The sequence below is a fragment of the Mauremys mutica genome, chromosome 1 (assembly GCF_020497125.1).
Source record: "Mauremys mutica isolate MM-2020 ecotype Southern chromosome 1, ASM2049712v1, whole genome shotgun sequence".
In the NCBI taxonomy this organism is placed as follows: Eukaryota; Metazoa; Chordata; order Testudines; family Geoemydidae; genus Mauremys; species Mauremys mutica.
This window is the reverse complement of record NC_059072.1, coordinates 284,034,829-284,054,617: the sequence shown is the minus strand read 5'-3', so window position 1 is coordinate 284,054,617 and position 19,789 is coordinate 284,034,829. Positions and strand designations below refer to the sequence as shown.

Here is a 19,789-nt window from a genome sequence, read left to right as displayed (position 1 = left end):
GTGTAGACCTAGAGCTCCCCTAGAACAGTAGATGTTGCATTTCCTGTTCATTTGGGAGGCAAACAGATTCCAGGTGGGGTTCCCCACTGAGCGAAGATACTGTTCACTACCGAATCATGCAGCTCCCACTATCAATAGCAAAATGCCTAATGGGGGTGTCTGCCAACACATTCTGAGTTCACAGAAGGTAAGATGAGGACAGGGTGATTCAATTCCTAATACACAAATTCCATAGGGCAACTACTTCTATACACAAGAGAATGGATCCTACCCCTCCTTGCTTGTTGATGTAAAAGTTGGTTATGCTGTTTAACGTTATGAAGACATGATGGAACTGGATAAACTGAAGAAAGGCATTGCAAGCCTATCAGACTGCATTAAATTCCAAGAGACTGATGTGCATTCTGGTTTCTCGGGGTGTCCAAGTGCATTGTGCTGTATGTCTGTGTGGACCCCCCCAGCTCAAAAGGGAGGCATGTGTAATTACTATATTGTCCGGTAAGGGGGATAGCAAGGGAACACCCACACGTAGTTGATGGGATGACTTTACATTACAGATTATGTTACATTAGCGATTACGTTACTTTGGAAGGAAGCATCACTGTGGTATTCATGCTGTGTTTGGTCAGCGAATGCACTGTTTGGAGGCACGGCTCTAGGCAATCTAAGAAGAGTCTGGCGAATGGGGTAACAAGTGCATGAAGCCACATGTCCCAGAAAGAAAACAAGTTCTGACTGGTACTTGAGGGTTGCAAATAACCTGGTCTATCAGGTTGTTCTGGCATGAAACCTGTCCCTTGGTAGATAAGCTCTTGCTGTGACTGAGTCTAAAGTCACTTCATGAAGTCTGTGGTCTGTATCAGAGTGAGGATATACTTTTCAAAGTTTATACTAGCTTCAAGAGAGAAAAGGAGCTGAAGTATTAATGAGGTCGATATGCAGGCCTCTTGAAATGTCCTGGCAACAAGAAGCCAGTTGGTGAAATAAGGGATGACCGTCAGACTTTTCTATCTGAAATGAGTTGCTATTACCAGGATGACTTAGGTAAAGAGCTTGGGATCAGTGGCCAAGCCAAATGGAAGCATCCTGTACTGGAAGTGGTCCGGGCCCACCATCAAATTGAGAAACTGCTTGTGAGGGGGGATGAATGTCCACGTCAATGTATGTGTCCGTCATAGAGAGAGCTGTAAATGGAAATGTCTTTTTATAGGGGTGGGATTATGGAAGCAAGTGTGATTATATGAAATTTCAGCTTGCAAATAACGTGGTTGAGATTGCAGAGTTGGAGAATGGGTCTCTAACCACTCTTCTTTTTGGGTACTAGGAAGTACATCAAGTAAAAGCCTTTTCCCTGGTGTTGGAGAGGTTTCCACTCTATTGCTCCTCATTGGAGGAGGGACTCTACTTCCTGCCTAAGAATCCCTTCATGAGAATGGTCCCTGAAGAAGAATGGGAATGGGGGTTTGGGAGGAGGTAGGGAAGTAAACTATCACATAGCCAGATTGGATGATGTCTAATTCCCACCCACCCATTGTTATAGCACTGCAGCTGTAGAAACAGAGTGCTAAATGACTGCTGAAGGCTATGCGGGCATGGGGTAGTGGTAACATAACTGATGGTGTGCAGTTCTCGAACTTCTATTATAGATGTAACAGGAAAATTTTAATAAGTGCACAAGAGAGACTTGAGCAAAATGCTCGTAAGTAGGACCTAGCAGGTTTGTTAGGACAAAATTAAAGTTCTATGACAGCAGAGGCTCCCTAGAGAATGTAGGGGAGAGAAGCCCTTGCTCTTAACAGAATTGCGTTGAGCAGATATTACAATCATACGTCAGAGTGGCACCTTTCCTGGATTACAAAAGGACGATTTGAACCATTCAAAAACAGAAACAGTCCACTTTAGTCAGTAGGCTATCTTCCACATTGTAAGGTGAGTATTTCTAGGTTGGAACGCAGAATCCTCCCTTGTGGTTAAGATGGGACCTCTGGACAGACAGGCAGTGATTATGGTGGTTCTCTGGCAATCTGAAGATACCAATGCTAACAAGGTCATATTGAGACTATTAATATAATGTTTACTCTATCCCAGGGGTTGGCAACCTTTCATAAGTGGTGTGCCGAGTCTTCATTTATTCACTCTAATTTAAGGTTTTGCATGCCAGTAATACATGTTAACGTTTTTAGAAGGTCTCTTTCTATAAGTCTATAATATATAACTAAACTATTGTTGTATGTAAAGTGAATAAGGTTTTTAAAATATTTAAGAAGCTTCATTTAAAATTAAATTAAAATGCAGAGCCCCCCGGACAAGTGGCCAGGACCCGGGCAGCGTGGGTACCACTGAAAATAAGCTCATGTGCCGCCTTCGGCACGTGTGCCATAGGTTACCTATCCCTGCTCTATCCAAACTGCTATTCCTTATGACCTTGGGTATCAGGGAAATGGGAGAGAAGGCATATAGAATAGTGTTGGATTGAGTCCTGCCACATCACATCTAAGAGGGAGCTTTTGTTCCTGTATACTCTTCTGTGATAAACTTGGCATCTGGTAGTTTTGTTGGGCACAAAGACGTCTATTACTGCATGGCCCCATACGTCAAATAGTGCTACAGTCACCACTGGTTTCAAGGACCACTTCTGTTGATCATTAGATGGCCTGCTGAGCAAATCTACCTCCATCTAATCCACCCCTGCAAGGTGAAATGCAATGAGGTTTAGCTTTAGATGAAGCACAGCCATAGTTTTATTGCCTCCACAGATAAGAGCTGGAAATGCACTTCTCCATGTTTATTGATATAGCACACAGTTATAGTGTTGTCTGTAAGCAACTGTATTATATAATTCTGCAGGGATCCTCAATAGCCTTTAAGGGCCCACTGCACTGTTCTGAGCTCTAGCATGCTGATATAGAACCTGGACTAAGGTGTTTCAATGATCATGTACCTAGAGGTCTTGGTACTGTGGACCCCAGGCCAAATTGGAGGTAACAGTGGTGACTGTGATGGTAGGTGATGGGCAATGAAGATTTCTCCTCCTCCCCAGATGATGTTTTCCCTGTTCTCCCACCAATGAAGCTATTGGAGTACTTGAGGTTGGATGGCCAGTTTCCTTTAAAGGCTGTGTACATTCAGTGTATAGTGAATCACTGTGATGGAATGCACCCCTGTATCACATCCTTTATACTACAGTAATCACCTTTGAATAAAATAGCCTTCTAATGTATCATTTGATAAAGAATAACTCACTGGTCAATAATATCATGATGAAATGTGTGTAGCATCACTATATATAAAGTTATAAATAAACTGAAATTGGGTCTCAAATGTGTTTACCAGACAAGTCTGGGGAGTGGGTAAACCAGTTTCTCAAAGACAAAGGAGAAGCTCACACTTCTAGCCACCTGTCATCAAAGCTGATGGGCAACCACCTGTCAAGTGGCAGTTCTTTTGCAAGCAAGGGGGGCAGAAACAAATAGATCTGCACCTTAGCAAACAAAAGAATGTAACCTCTTTCACCACCATACTCCTTGCCTCCATCCTCACAATGGGAATGAACTTTATCTAGGAGTAACCCTCAAGAAAATATATTTCAAAGAGTGACTAACTATAAAAGTGAGGGGAAAAAAACATGCCAAGTTATGTCTCCCTATCCATCTCTTGCTCTTTCACCTAAGACAACAATAGAAACCCCGCCATTTGATTTTGGGAGAAATCCTGACCTGAAAATTGGTCAGCCATGTTGCTGAGAGCATGTGGTAAAAAATTTATCTTGAACCAAGTCTAGCTGGTTAAGTTTTAGACCTAGGAAGTATTTTACTTTTATTTCTCTAGTCATTTCTGACTTTAATGGCTTATACTTGTACTCATTTAAACCCTCTCTCTTTGTAGTTAAATAAACTTGTTTTATTTTTAATCAAAACTAATCCAGTGTTGTAAACTGCATGGGTACTCCTTTTCAAGTACCAGACTGTTGCATATTGATCCTCTTAGAGGGGCAATAGACCTAATATATTTGGACTGTCCAGGAGAGGGTTGAACAGTGCAGAACATACATTTTGGGGGGAAATTTGGGAGTGGGATTGTGTTGGAGTCACCCTGCAACTAGCAACCAAAGGCTGCTGGAAGCCCAAGTGTGTCTGGTGGGATCCTGAAGTCACAAATGATTTCTGTTTATTCTCTGTGGCAGCAAACAAACTGAGATGGGTGGGGTGGGGCCTCCTTTAAGAGTGTGGTGATGCCAACATTACACAAGAACAATTGAAATGGGCCATCCTGATTACCACTACAAAAGTGATTTTTTTTCTCATGCTGATAATAGCCCACTTTAATTGATTTGTCTCGTTAGAGTTGGTAAGGCAACTCCTACCTTTTCATGTTCTCTGTGTATATATCTATATATATCTTCCTACTGTATTTTCCACTCCATGCCTCTAATGAAGTGGGTTTTCGCCCACGAAAGCTTATGCCCAAATAATTTTTTTAGTCTCTAAGGTGCTACAAGTACTCCTCGTTCTTTTCACTTCTATAGGTATTACTGAGGCAACATATTCTGGAGGATTTGAGAGAATATTAGATGTTCAGAGGTTTAAAGTATCTGTAATTACACTAAGATAAAAACATATAAGGAATATTAATCTCCATTCTTCATAACATCAGACACCACCTAGTGTTTGAAAGAAACTTCTCTCAATAAGCAACTTACTGCATTATTTTCTATTTTAGGGGTTTGTATACCATCTTCTGAAGAGTCTGATATTGTACAATGATGGGGAAAAAGAATAGAAGACACTATTCCTACAATGACCTAAGCCAGAGGTGGGCAAACTACGGCCCACAGGCCACATCCAGTCCAGCCCCTGAGCTCCTGGCCTGGGATGCTAGCCCCCGGCCCCTTCCCTGCTGTTCCCCCTTCCCCACAGCCTCAGCTCACTGCACCGCCGGCGCAATGCTCTGGGCGGCGGGCTGTGATCTCCTGGAGCAGCGCAGCTGCAGACCCAGTGCTCCGTGCTGTGCTGTGGCGACGGCATGGCTGGCTCCTCCGGTGTGCCAGGCACCGTGGTAACGGGGTAGGGAGTGGGGGGGTTGGATAGAAGGCAGGGGAGTTTGGAGTGGTGGTCAGGGGATGGGGGTGTGGATAAGGGTCGGGGCGGTCAGAGGGCGGGGAACAAGGGGGTTGAATGGGGGCAGGGGTACCAGGGAGCAGTCAGGAATGTGAGGAGAGGTTGGCTGGGGTGGCGGGGGGCAGTCAGCGGCAGGGATTCCAGGGGCGGTCAGGGGACAGGGAGCGGGTGGGGTGGATGGGGCACGGTGTGCGTGTGTGTGTGCGTCCATAAGGGAACGGGGAGGGGTTGGATGGGGCGGGGGTCCTGGGCTGGGGGGGGGTCCATAAGGGAACGGGAGGGTTGGAAGGGGCAGGGGTCGGGGGGAGAGGGCAGATAGGGGGTGGGGGCTGGGCCACGACCCCCTCCCGTAACTGGCCCTTCATACAATTTCCAAAACCTGATGCGGCCGTCAGGTCAAAAAGTTTGCCTGCCCCTCATGTAAGCTAATAAAATGTACTTATAGATTAATAATTATTACAGAGCATTCCTAGATTTTTGATCTCTCAGCATAATGGAATTGGGGCACATGTCTTGAGCAGAATTACAGGAGATATAGAGTAGTTTTGATGCAATGAATAGATTATTTTTTTAATCAATAATAGAACTTCATAGTGCCTTACAGGTCCATAGACTGTTACACCTGTTAAAGTTTGAGAACCCTTGTACAGTAGGATAATGTACATGCAGCGGGACAAAAAGGCATGAAACAACGGATCTCCATACAACTACAGTTCAAAAGATATGTTGAGACCATTTTAAAATATCATTTTGCTAATATGTTGGCAAAAATGTGACTAGGGAAGGAAGGAATAAAATAAGTTGCCTGTAGAAAAGCAATTTTATTTGGTGTAATTTTAGTAGCTTCGCTTATTCTCACCTCATCAGATCCTGGACTAAATTCATATCCAATTGCAAAACACTTGAAGCCATAGAAACAGGCCTTTTCATCTTTCACGTAGTCTGATGCAGTCTCCAGTGAAAAGAGTGCTTCATTTCCTAACAGGAAAGAATGAAATTAACATAAAATAAATAAATCTATGTGAATTCCTCCTTTTTCATCCACTTTTATATCACAAAAATAAATATGAAAATTAGCCTTTAAACATAACTGGTAGAAGAAACACTTGTGCAATCTGCATATCTATACCACATAAAAGAAGGCAAATAATTACTCCATGATATCCAACAAATTGCTATAAATGGCCCACCTTTCTAATCTGAGTCCTGGCTTCTCCTCAGCTTTATATTCTAAAAACTAAACTGGATAATTCAGTTTCATTATTTAAGATAGCCATCAAAAGTCTGTTTGACTAAGTAAAGTTTACTTCTCTGGAAATTACTAAAATTTAAGTTCACTTTTGTTAATTATACTCCAGAACCCTCCATTTTATTTAAACAGGCAGTTTATAAAAACTCTTATTACCTGGCAACACTAAGACCATGGTAGGCCATCCAGATGTGCCTGAAAATTTCTTTAGTTCAATCCATGAATTAAGATTTTCATGAACAGGAGTTTGCTTTTGTCCAAATCCTGAGTTCTGGACAATTCTGACAGGAATTAGCAAGCGAAGGACATCCTCTGATTGAGCTGTGCCACACTGAGCATCAAACTCTATTGTCATCCACCTGACGCATTCTGGGAAAGTCACCTAAAACAAAAACAGTTGGAAAATAAACACAAAAATCATTGTACACTTCTAATTAATTTGGTTTAAGTATCTTACTTTAAACTTAATATTTAAAAATGGTCAAGTATTGAAAGATAAAGGAAAGTTACTTATCTCTACAGTAACTGGAGTTCAAGATGTGTTGCCTATGAGTGTTCCACTTCTGGTATGCATAGACCATAAATCAGAACATGTTAGCCAGCAGTGTCAGTTAGGTCAGGACTATGCCCATCATATCCTAGAGCCCCAAGCTGCTCTCCCACAAGGGCATACAAGGGAGGAGCAACCAACTGATCCTTAGTTCCTTCGCCAATGCAAAATCAAGATGTAATTAGACTCCGTAGCAGGGGAAAAAGGAGGGCGAGTCATGAAACACATATATACGTCACATTTTGAAGGTACTATCGGGATAAGTAGTTTTCCTTTCTTCAAATGCTTGTCTGTGTGTTCCACTTATGGTGACTCACAAGCAGGTAACAATTAATGGAGAAGAGTAGAAGGATTCTAATTAAATAATGACTTAGGCATGGCTCTGTCAAATCAAGCATCAGATGTAAATTTCTCTATGATGGAAAAGTGCCTGGAATAGCTGCTCTATGTACAACAGCTATGGAAATATCCCTAAAAGATGCAGATGCTCTAGTCAAGTGCACTCTAATTTACCCTGGAGGCTCTAATTTAGGTAACTTAGAACATATTAATATAGTCTGACACCACCTACATGTGGTTCAGATTGCTTGCACTTTAGATCTTTCAGCAAAGGCAATGAACAACCATGGGGATACTCTAGATGACTTTGTTCTGTGTAAATAAAATACTAGGACCTGGACAACAACATCTAAAGGGTGCAGGCTAGCTTCCCCTTTTGATGACTATGGGTTTTTGGGGGTGGGAGCACACAGGCAAATGAATGTATTGGGTCAAATGAAAATGAAAGTTTCAGAGAAACTTAGACCACACCTTAATTATCTCTGAAAAAGATCAGATAAGGAGGACCAGCTATAAGGTCTTGAAGTTGACCCACTCATAACAAGGTAATTGTCACAAGGAAAGCCATCTTCAGGGAAAGATGAGCTAACAAATGTGTGGTCATAGGTTCCAACGCAGAGCCTACTGAACAATTAAGGATGATATTAAGATCCCAGGACAGGGGTGGTCCTCGGATTGTAGGAAATAGCTGAAGGAGTCCTCAAAAGAAATATGATCACGAGATGATGAGAAAAAAAACATGACTCAATCAGCTGATGATGAGCAAAAATGGATGCCAAAGAAACACAGAGAATATATAGATAATCCAGATATTTTCGAAAAGATAGTCAATATTCAAGGATATGAGGGATCTCTGTCTTTGATGGGGAGAGGCTAGGCTAACCACATAGAAAAGCACTTTCATTTTAAATAAACCTACTAGGATCTTTTCTATTCTGAATCAAGATATTCTGCACATCCATACAGCAAGTTTTCTCCATATCTTTTAACTAGAGAGCTTCCAGGCCATGAGATAAAGAGAGGCAAGAGCTGGATGAAGTTGGTCTGACTGACCAAGTCTGGCAAGAGAGGAAATGATATTTGGATAAAGTCTGAAGATCTGGAAATGAATACTGCCTTGGCCAGGTCGGAGTTAGGAGAATGACTAATGCAGAATCCTGGTTGATTTTCCTCAAATCGCAAGGAGTTGATGGGATTACAGGATAGGCATAATAGAGACTGTCATTCCGTGGAATCAGAAAAGCATCTGCCTTCCAACCGGGGCTCTAATATCTTCCGGAGCAGAAACTTGCATTTCTTATTTCCTCTGATTGTAAACAAATCTGCATGGGGAACACCCCAATGCCTGAACATTGACTTGATGACAGAGTCTTTGATCAACCACTTGAGGTCCTGTATGAAGTGGTTCTTTGTGCAAGTGTCTGCTTAGATGATCTAGCAATATGTCATGAAGACCTGTCAGATTAATTACTGATTATCCAGTGGGGGATACACCAGTTCCACAGCACAACAGTTTCTCTGCATAAGGGAGTAGATCTGGCACCTCCTTGTTTCTTGATATAGACCATTTAAGTGGTATTGACCATCACTATTTGGATGTTTTGGGCCTTGATGTGAGTCAGACAAGCCAGACATACAGCTCTGAGCTCTAGGATGTTGCTATGCAGACAAACCACCTCTCTGGATTACCAACCTTGTACTGTGAGGGCATCCAAATGCTCTCCCCATTTGAACATCAAGGCATGGGGCACTATACACTTTACAGGAAATGGCAGGGAGAAAGGAACACCTTGACATATTTGCTGAGTGTCCTCCTGCCAGTCTGGATCTGAATGTCTAAGTTGTGCAAACTGGAATGATAAAAAGACTTCAGCTATCCTCGGGCAATAACTTAGATGAAGCTGGGACAGGGAATCACAAACGTCCATGAGGCTATATGGCCTCGCAAATGCAGATGTGTCCTCATGGTCATCTCAGAAGTCTGCCGGGGCTGGATGATCAGTAGACACTTGCTGAATCTGGTTTGAGGCAGATACACTTCCACCATAAAGAAGTCTATGAGGGCTACAATAGATTCTATTTTCTTTGTAGAAATTAGATGTTATTTGTTTTGCTTATTTTTAGTCCCAACCTCAACAACAGGTACAGTATATATTGATTGTGACCTGCTGAGGAGATTTTCCATGAGCTAGCCAATTCAGAGGTGGGCTGCTGCTACCACTATACACTTTGAAAAAATTCTTGGAGATGTTGATAATCCAAAGTGAAGCACTTTGTATTGCTAATGTGAGTTACAAAGTACAAGTCACAGATTTCCTGTGTGCTTGCTGAATGGGCATATATATCATGTAGATCAAAAGCAGGATTTCGAGGTATGAAAGCAAGACTTATTACTATACTCATATCGCAACAATCTTGTTTGATGATGAGTTAATTCACCAATGGCCTGAAATATCTGTACAAAATGTACAGGCAGACTGTTATTGCTGTTGATGGCCTGTAGGTGGCTGCCGCAGGGATGGAGGTCTGACTTGTGATACTTCAGGTAGATTACTGTCTTCTAGAGTGCTGAACAGACCACAGTGCCCAATAAGGCCAGGAGGAGGATATATAGGGATAAAGAGTGGGAGGAGAATATAGCAGGCAGGGGGTCTGAAATATATGGGTCATAAAAAAGGGACCCTTGGAGGGTGGAACCACCTCCACTTACGTCCACAGAAGAAAAGATGAAGGAGTGATCTCCCTCAAATTGAGCAGCAGACCTGATTGGGGTCTGAGAATTATGTTGGGCTGGGAGCTTTTTAGATGATGCTGGAGATAAACCCAGTATGGACAAAGAAAGCAAAAGGACAGACAGAGGCAAATCTCTGATATAAAAAACATCAGTACCAAATTCAATGGGGCCGATATAGTCGGTACCAAAACTACTGGTGCTGAAGTGTAAGTGCTGCCTACTAGTATGAGGAGGCCTTATTAGCAGAAACAGAGAGATCTGTCCCTTTTTTTTTTGGTCCTCTCAAAAAACTTTTAGTGAGAGACCCACTCTTTTGCTCCTTACAGAAGTTGAGCAGGGGTTTCTTTCTCTCAACATGTGAGGAAGGAGCAGCCACAGAAGCCGCAAGAAAATGCCTCAGAGGGACAGAGATAGTCCTGGAAGACGAGGACATAACAGAAGCACTCTAACTGAAGATTACTCCAAATCAGATGGATCCTGCCTCTCTGGACCAGAGGCAGGTCTCATGGATTTATCCAGGAGATAAGTTTTTAATCTTGCCTCCTTGGATTCAGCAGTTTACTACTAGTACATTACAAAGTACATGTGTCTTTAATGCGTTCCTCCCCAGGGCAAAATAAGCACGTAGAATGTCTATGGTTGGGGTAGAGCTGCCTCATACAATGAACAATATTTAAAGCCAAGAGATTTTGACCATTTCTAAGGCTGACTCCTGGTACTGGCTGAATGAAACAAAGAAAACTTGCCTGAACTAAAGCCTACAATAAGACACAATATGATTCCTATCAACTGTCTTAAACTATATTAGAACTACCCTATCCTGAGAGAAGGTATTTACAATAAATTGGAAAAAGTGGGAGCAAAAGTACCAGAGGCCAGAAACTAAGTCAGTGCTGTGTCTCAGGCGCAGGCAGTGTAAAGGAAGGAAGTTGTGCCACCCCCTTTATGTTCTTCTGCGGAGAGAGGGTGCTAAAAGGCATAAAAGGCACAGGCATGGCCCAACGGACATCACTGGCTAAAACTTTCCGATCTCTGGCACATGCACACCAGAAATGACACAGACGTAGATAAGTACTCAAAGAAAAACAGGTTATTTTTATCTAAAATCAAACAAGTGAATCAAATGACTGACTTCTGGGAACTGTAGGAAGCTAGTCTGTAATCTTGGTTATCCTTATTAGATTCCAATCATCCTTGAAAAGAAATCCAAAAGAAGGCAGCATGAGAATAATCTTTTGTACACAGATTCATCTTATTTGCCCATTTTCCAGATCATTTCCCCCTTTTTTTTGCATTGCTCTAATGAATGGCTCCACCATTCTCTACCAAATCAAGCATAAGCTTCTTGTCATCATTTTAAGTCCCTCTGCCACTTATTCCTGCTTTACCATGCATATTCCATGCAATAACCACACAATTATGATTAATGTATTTAATGTTTTTTGTCTCAGAGTAATCTCTTTAAAAATCAAGCTAATCTTTACTTTGTGAGATGGCCTTACCTAGACTTTACTTCATGTGAGTGCCTTACCGATGCAATTCCATGCCTAGTTCTTTGGACTTCTTTTCATCTTAACCTTGACGTCTGAATTTCCTGGGTTTCTAATGTTTGTTTTGGGATAATTACAACAGCCACAGAATGTTTTTTCCCCCTTAAATTACTGATCAGTACTGTCAATATTAACACCAGTTTAAATGGTTTTTGTCCAGGATTTATTTTTCAATTATCAATTTCATATATAAACACTAAACAAGAGACCCAAAGAGAATGCCACCAGAGGTGAACATATACAGCATCAATCTTACACAACTTTTTGAATATTAACTTTTAAGGACAGATTCCGTGGTATGCTTTGGCTGTTTTGTGCTCTCCTAAAACAGTACAAAGTAGCTGAAGCACACTGGTGAATCTGACAGTTAGTATGTCAGCAGGTAGCTACAGAACTTCGAGACAAGCGAGAGCTGGGGACCTAGTATTTTACCAAGGAACTCTTTACACACATGTACAATCTTCCTCATCATTGAGTCATTTCAATCAACAGAAATAAGCATGCAAATTAACTGGAGAGGAAAGATGATGATTGGTTGAGTTGCCTCTAATGTTACAACAGCCCCATTTAAGATCAACCTAATCTACTGACTTGGAACTGTACTGTTATAACAATTACTAGTAAGTTAGTTTAATTTCAATGTCATTTCCTGAAATGTAACCTATGCATAAGTCATCTATTGGCAACATTTGAAATAGTATGCCAAAATGTTATTGAGATCATAGTGACAGTGTGCTAAGTTTCTTAAATGAACCCTTTTATATTAATTTTAATGCAAACTAATTACAAGATTTATTTGTATGTTGTCTGGAACTTCAGGGGTTCCATGTATGGAGAAAATATTACAGAGTCAGAAACTCAACTCCTGTAGGAAGCCCAGACAGTTTAAAGCTCAGGTGATTATTTCTATTTTCTGCATCAGCTGCCCTGCTCTCTAAACAGAACATCTTATTTTCAAGAGCAGCAGATATGAATTAATTGCAGTTTGTGTTGTTTCAGTACTTGCAACCTTCTGCTTCATAGTTTTGACTTCATTATGAAACGCATCACCTCTAGAAATGAAAATGATTTTTTGAATACTACAGACAGGACTTAACCTCTGAGAATTCTGCATCCTAAATGGTGGTCAGATTCGAGGCAACTTCATTAATAATTTAAATTGTCGCGTCTACCAGCCAACAAAACAAACTAGTGGTGCTACGGCATCGGGGGTCTCCCCTTGCTCAGAGCTAACATTACTTACACTCAAAGCTCTGATATCAGATTTCATAAGAGTACATTTTTACACTCAATAAGAATGTTGGGGATATGCATTTGGACTATCTTTCCCTATGAGAACAAACTTGTGAGGTATTATCCATTAGGTTCATGAATAGGCAGGAGTTTGCCAGAAGCTCACAAGGAAGGTGTTTCTGTCAAAGCAAAGCATTGCACGACTCCCTAGCTTTGTTCCTTTAAACTTTGAAAATGTGACACGTATTAAACTATCCTTTGTCTATTTTGATTCATAACAAGAAATAAAACCTTATATTGTTAAAGAAACCATCTAAACAGACACTCACTGCTGAACAGAAAATAAATCAGACAGTATGTTACAACAGTGAAAACATCAGGAAACTGAGTTGTAGCAACTGTTAAAAATGTGTATACAAAATGAGAATTTAACTAGTTAACTTAGGTTATGTATAGCTTTGCATCGGCTGCCTCAGAACAAGTACATGACTCATAGCATGAGATTCATATATATATAATCAAATAACAGTGCAAACACTGTATGCTCACATCATAGAGACAAACTAGGTAACAACTTTAGAGGTGTTTTAAAAATCTATGCATACTTTCAGTTTATGATATGTATTAAAAATCGCATACAGACATAGAAATGGTCCTTACCTTATAGTGGGTAACACAAGCTGGTTTATAAGGGTGTTCACTTTCTATGACAGCATAGTGATTAGAGGTAGTACCAGCTGAGAGCCCTTGTTCAGGTTGGTTTCCTGTGGTGCTGTCTGTAGACTGATTGGGGTTAAAGGAAGGAGGGGCATACTTCTGATTCAAAACTGCTACAGAGGGAAGTAACTGCTGTACTAGGCCAAAGACTTCAACAGCAACCTGTAGAATATAAATTATTATATGATATTGGGAGGAAAAAGTAAAAAAGCCTATAGTTCTCTACAGTACTTTTTTTGAATAGTCTCAAAATTAACACTATCATAGTTCAATCATGTCTTTTGATTTACTTTAAAAAAACCCAAAACGCCCTCCTCCTCCCCTTCGTGCTTCGCCCACCATCCCAGAGGACATGCTTCCATGCTGATGATGGGTTCTTCTTGATAAGGATCCCAAAGCATGCAGACAGATGAAAATTCATTTTCATCATCTGAGTCAGATGCCACCAACAGAAGGTTGATTTTCTTTTTTGGTGGCTGATGTCCTGTAGTTTCTGCATCAGTGTTGTTCTTTTACAATTTCTAACAGCATGTTCCACACCTCATTCCTCTCAGATTTTAGAAGGCACTTCAGATTCTTAAACCTTGGGTCAAGTGCTGTAGCTATCTTTAGAAATCGCACATTGGTACCTTCTTTGTGTTTTGTCAAATCTGCAGTGAAAGTGTTCTTAAATCGATCAACATGTACTGGGTCATCATCCGAGACTGCCATAACATGAAATACATGGCAGAACGCAGATAAAACTACTGAGCAGGAGACATACAATTCTCTCCCAAGCAGTTCAGTCACAAATTTAATTAATGCATTTTTTTTAAATGAGCATCATCAGCATGGAAGCATGTCCTTTGGAATTGTAGCCAAAGCACGAAGGGGCATACGAATGTTTAGCATATCTGGCACATAAATACCTTGCTACACGGGCTACAAAAGTGTCATGTGAACACCTGTTGTCATTTTCAGATGACATTGTAAATCAGAAGCGGGCATCATTACATTATCTCCCATAAATGTAAATTTTGTTTGTCTTAGGGATTGGCTGAACAAGAAGTAGGACTGAGTGGACTTGTAGACTCTAAAGTTTTACATTGCTTTGTTTTTGAGTGCAGTTATGCAAAAAAAAATCCACATTTCTAAATTGCACTTTCACTGTAAAGAGATTGCACAACAGTACTTGTATGAGGTGAATTGAAAAATACATTTTCTTTTGTTTGCCTTTTTTACACTTTATATTCTGAGTTGTAACTGAAATCAATATATACGAAAATGTAGAAAAACATCCAAAAATATTTATAATAAATTTCAATTGGTATTCTATAATTGTTTAACAGTGCAATTAGGCATGAATAATTTTTTGAGTTAATTGTTTACGTTAACTGCAATTGACAGCCGTAGAAAATAAGATACTGAATAAATAGTAAATAAAAGTTTAGTTACTACATAAATGCGGTATTTTCCCCTTAATCTCTATGCAAACCTCCTACAGACATTAACTATTGTGAATTTAGGGGCATATAAAGTCTTGAATTTGCATCCCCGTCACTGAGCATAATTAAACATGAAATATGTCCCTCTCCTCCAACTGGGTTTAACATCTCTATAAACAATGTAAAATTTACTTCACACGTATGTTTCTAGATTTTAAGCCCACTTCAGAGAAGGGCCATATACATTTGCCATTGACCTTCCGAATATAATTCATGTACAGTCACAGCAATATGCAGATGATTAATCATCATCCTAGGCCATAAAAGTTACCAAACTGGGGGGGGGAACCCCCCACAAATGGATGAATAGAGAATCACCCTCACATATGAATTTGCTAAAGAGGGGCACAGATTTCACCAAGCCAGAAGCAAAGTTATTTTCACATGAAAAAAGCAGGAAAGTAAGTCTTTAAAACAAAGAAATCACATTTCAAGATCCAGAATCACAGCAATATTAAAATTTTAAAGCAAACAATGAAATCCCATGAGGTTATTGCGTAATCTGTGAATGATGAAATAATATCAAATTGTATCAATAAGCCTCATATTTTTGTTACTTTGGGGTGACCAATGCATTGCAGAAGATGGAAAGCATCCATCTTAAAGAATCTTTCGTTATTTTTTGGTAAAATTAGTTTTGAGGCTACAAGTTACAGCCATGTGGACTGAAGATGTTCTAACAGCAGAAATTAAATAGAGTATTCAAGCAGTCAGGGCCTGATGAAATTTATCATAGGGTACTTAAAGAACTAGCTGAGGCAATCTTGGAACCATTAGCAATTATCTTTGAGAACTCATGGAGGACAGTTGAGGTCCCAGAGGACTAGAGAAAGGCAAACATAGTACCTATTTTTAAAAAGGGAGAACAAAGAGGATCTGGAGAATTACAGACCATTCAGCCTATCTTCAATATCTGGAAAGATTATTTATTAATTATTAAACAATCAGTTTGTAAGCACTTAGAGCGGGGGTTCTCAAACTTCATTGCACTGTGACCGCCTTCGGACAATAAAAATTACTACACGACCCCAGGAGGGAGGACTGAAGCCTGAGCCAGCCCGAGCCGCCCTGTGGGGGGAGCCAAAGCTAAAGCCCATGGGCTTCAGCCCCAGGCAGGGGGCCTGTAACCTGAGTCCCAATGCCGACGGCTAAAGCCCTTGGGTTTTGGTCCTGAGACACAGCAAGTCTAAGCCATCCCTGGTGACCCCATTAAAATGGGGTTGCAACCCACAGTTTGAGAACTGCTGACCTAGAGCATAATAGGGCAATAAGAAATAGCGAACAGGGATTTGTCAAGAACAAATCATGCCAAACCAATCATAATTTCTTTCTTTGATAGGGTTACTGGCCTAGTAGACTGGGAGAAGCAATAGATGTGATACATCTTTATTTCAGTAAGGCTTTGACACAGTCCTACATAACATTCTCATAAGCAAACTAGGGTCTAGTAGACTGGGAGAAGCAACAGATCTGGAGAAAAGGGTAAACAGTGAGATTGCAAAGTTTGCAGACGATACTAAACTGCTCATGATAGTTAAGACCAAAGCAGACTGTGAAGAACTTCAAAAAGATCTCACAAAACTAAGCAATTGGGCAACAAAATGGCAAATGAAATTTAATGTGGATAAATGTAAAGTAATTCACATTGGAAAAAATAACCCCAACTATACATACAGTATGATGGGGGCTAATTTAGCTACAACTAATCAGGAAAGAGATCTTGGAATCATCGTGGATAGTTCTTTGAAGACATCCATGCAGTGTGAAGCAGCAGTCAAAAAAGAAAACAGAGTGTTAGGAATCATTAAAAAAGGGATAGAGAATAAGATGGAGAATACAGGAACTCCTCACTTAACATTGTAGTTATGTTCCTGAAAAATGCCACTTTAAGTGAAGTATCAGAGGGGTAGCCGTGTTAGTCTGGTTCTGTAGAAGCAGCAAAGAATCCTGTGGCACCTTATAGACTAACAGACGTTTTGCAGCATGAGCTTTCGTGGGTGAATACCCACTTCTTCGGATGCAAGCACTGCTCATGCTGCAAAACGTCTGTTAGTCTATAAGGTGCCACAGGATTCTTTGCTACTTTAAGTGAAATGATGTTAAGCAAATCCAATTTCCCCATAAGAATTAATGTAACTGAGGGGGTTAGGTTCCAGGGAAATGTTTTTCACCAGAGAAAAGACTATATCACTCACTCACTCACACAAAAGCTTGGTTGATGTGGTGGAGTCAGAGGGTGAGATATTTCCCAGGGAATGCCTTACTGCTAAATGAACTAGCAATTGACTGAGCCCTCAAGGATTGACTCTCACAACACTCTACAAGGCAGCAGGAAAGGAGGGAGGGCAGACAGAGACACATACCCTGTGTGTGAGAGAAAAGATGTGCATTTCTCCTTTAAGTAGCTGACCCCAGGCTTAAGTACACTGCCTTGTTAATTAAATCAGCCTGCTGAGACCTGAGATGGCAGCTACTTCCTAGAAGCTCCCTCCCTCCGTCCTGTGTCCCCCCTGCTCTATGGAAGATAGGGTAAGCGGGGGGCAGGAGCAGGGGGGAGGGGGAGACACCCTGACATTAGCCCCTCTTTTTCCCTCTCTCCCCATGCTGCAAGGAGTCATCTCTGGGAGCAGCTCCAAGGCAGAGGGCAGGAGCAGCACATGGCAGTGGGGGGAGGGACAGCTGCTGCACAGAGAATTTGTGGAGTGGAGAGCTGATAGGGGGCTGCTGTTCCATCCTGGTTCCAACCACCTACCAGCTAGCTGCAATGGGCTGCTCTTCCTGCAAGCAGTGGACAAAACAGGTGGCTGCCAAACGAAGTTAGAAGGGAGCATTTCACAACTTTAAATGAGCATGTTCCCTAATTGATCAGCAACTTAACATCGAAACAACCTTAACCGGGACAACTTTAAGTGAGGAGTTCCTGTATCTTATTGCCCTTATATAAATCCAGAGTACGCCCACATCTTGATTACTGCGTACAGATGTGGTCTCCTCATCTCAAAAAAGATATACTGGCACTAGAAAAGGTTCAGAGAAGGGCAACTAAAATGATTAGGGGGTTGGAACGGGTCCCATATGAGGATAGATTGAAGAGGCTAGGACTTTTCAGCTTGGAAAAGAGGAGATTAATGGCGGATATGATAGAGGTATATAAAATCATGAGTGGTGTGGAGAAAGTGAATAAGGGTACGTCTTCACTACCCGCCGGATCGGCGGGTAGCAATCGATTTCTTGGAGTTCGATATATCGCGTCTCATCTAGACGCGATATATCGAACCCCGAACGCGCTCCCGTCGACTCCGGAACTCCACCGGAGCGAGTGGCGGTAGCCGAGTCGACGGGGGAGCCGCGGACATCGATCCCACACTGTGAGGACAGGTAAGTAATTCGAGCTAAGGTACTTCGACTTCAGCTACGCTATTCACGTAGCTGAAGTTGCGAACCTTAGATCGACCCCCCCCCAGTGTAGACCAAGCCTAAGAAAACGTTATTTACTTGTTCCCATAATATAAGAACTAGGGGCCACCAAATGAAATTAATGGGCAGCTGGTTTAAAACAAAAGGAAGTTGTTCTTCACACAGCGCACAGTCAACCTGTGGAATTCCTTGCCTGAGGAGGTTGTGAAGGCTAAGACTATAACAGGGTTTAAAAGAGAACTAGATAAATGCATGGAGGTTAAGTCCATTAATGGCTATTAGCCAGGATGGGTAAGGAATGGTGTCCCTAGCCTCTGTTTGTCAGAGGATGGAGATGGATGGCAGGAGAGAGATCACTTGATCATTACCTGTTAGGTTCACTCCCTCTGGGACACCTGGCATTGGTCACTGTCGGTAGACAGGATACTGGGCTGGATGGACCTTTGGTCTGACCCAGTATGGCCATTCTTATGTTCTTATGAAATGCGGTCTAGATGAAATTACTATAAGGTGCTTACAGAACTGGGTGAACGACTGAAGTCGGAGAGTAGTTATCAATGGTTCACTGTGTAGTAACTATGGCAAGAGCACTAGCACCTGCTGCAGGTTTGAGTTACTGACATGCTATTAGGGCCTGCAGCTGTGATGCAACAGCATGGAATATTGACCTGGGAAGGGAACAGCTCACTGGAGAGTAGGTCAAGCTGGGGAAGGGGCTTGGATGACTTCAGAAGGGGAGGCAGTTGGAAAAAGCTGTTAGGGAAGAAGAAGAATCTAGATGCTGAGTTAGTGGGACATGTTTAGTTTTGAGACTCAGGGGGAACCTGAAAGTAGGACAAGAAGTAATGGGCTTAATCTGCAGCAAGGGAGATTTAGGTTAGATATGAGGAAAACCTTTCTAACTATATGAGTAGGCAAGCTCTGGAATAAGCTTCCAAGGGAGGCTGTGGAATCCCCATCAATGGAGGTTTTTAAGAACATGATTGTCGCAACCTGATACGCAGTTATGGCTCTGTATGGCCAATTGTCGGTCCACGGCCATCTTGTCCTGTTAAAAGGACAAGGCAGCCTCCATCTTGGACCAGGTTCTTGTTGCATAGGAAAGGGCAGAGACCTAATCCTGCCCAGCAACACTAAAGTGCTGTGTGTACTTTCCTGTTTTTTTTTCTGTTGGGCCGTCTAAAGATCAGGCTAGTGCAGTGTGCAAAGACCTGATTCTGCCCAGCAACTCCGTAGTATGCATTTTCCCGCTCTTTTTGGGCCCGGTCGTCTGGAGGTCAGGCTAGTTCTGCCCAGCAACTCCAGAGTACTGTATACAGAGACCTAATTCTGCCCAGATACCCCAGTGTGCCGTGTGCAAATCCTGCCAGCGTGGGGGGCAACAGCTCGGAGCCTGGAG

The 19,789-nt window shown here is 41.7% G+C and overlaps 1 protein-coding gene across 5 annotated transcripts in view; it reads right to left on the bottom strand.

Moving 5' to 3' along the window:
• The window catches only part of MYCBP2 (MYC binding protein 2), a 415,400-nt gene that overhangs the window by 167,200 nt on the left and 228,411 nt on the right, over window positions 1–19,789 (bottom strand). For all 5 annotated transcript variants that reach the window (XM_045011267.1, XM_045011270.1, XM_045011275.1 and 2 more), the window contains 3 exons: window positions 13,433–13,651; window positions 6,523–6,748; window positions 5,977–6,095 (listed from right to left, as the gene is read on the bottom strand). In XM_045011267.1, the coding sequence (XP_044867202.1) occupies window positions 5,977–6,095; window positions 6,523–6,748; window positions 13,433–13,651 (564 nt within the window). The remainder of the gene's footprint in view (window positions 1–5,976; window positions 6,096–6,522; window positions 6,749–13,432; window positions 13,652–19,789) is intronic.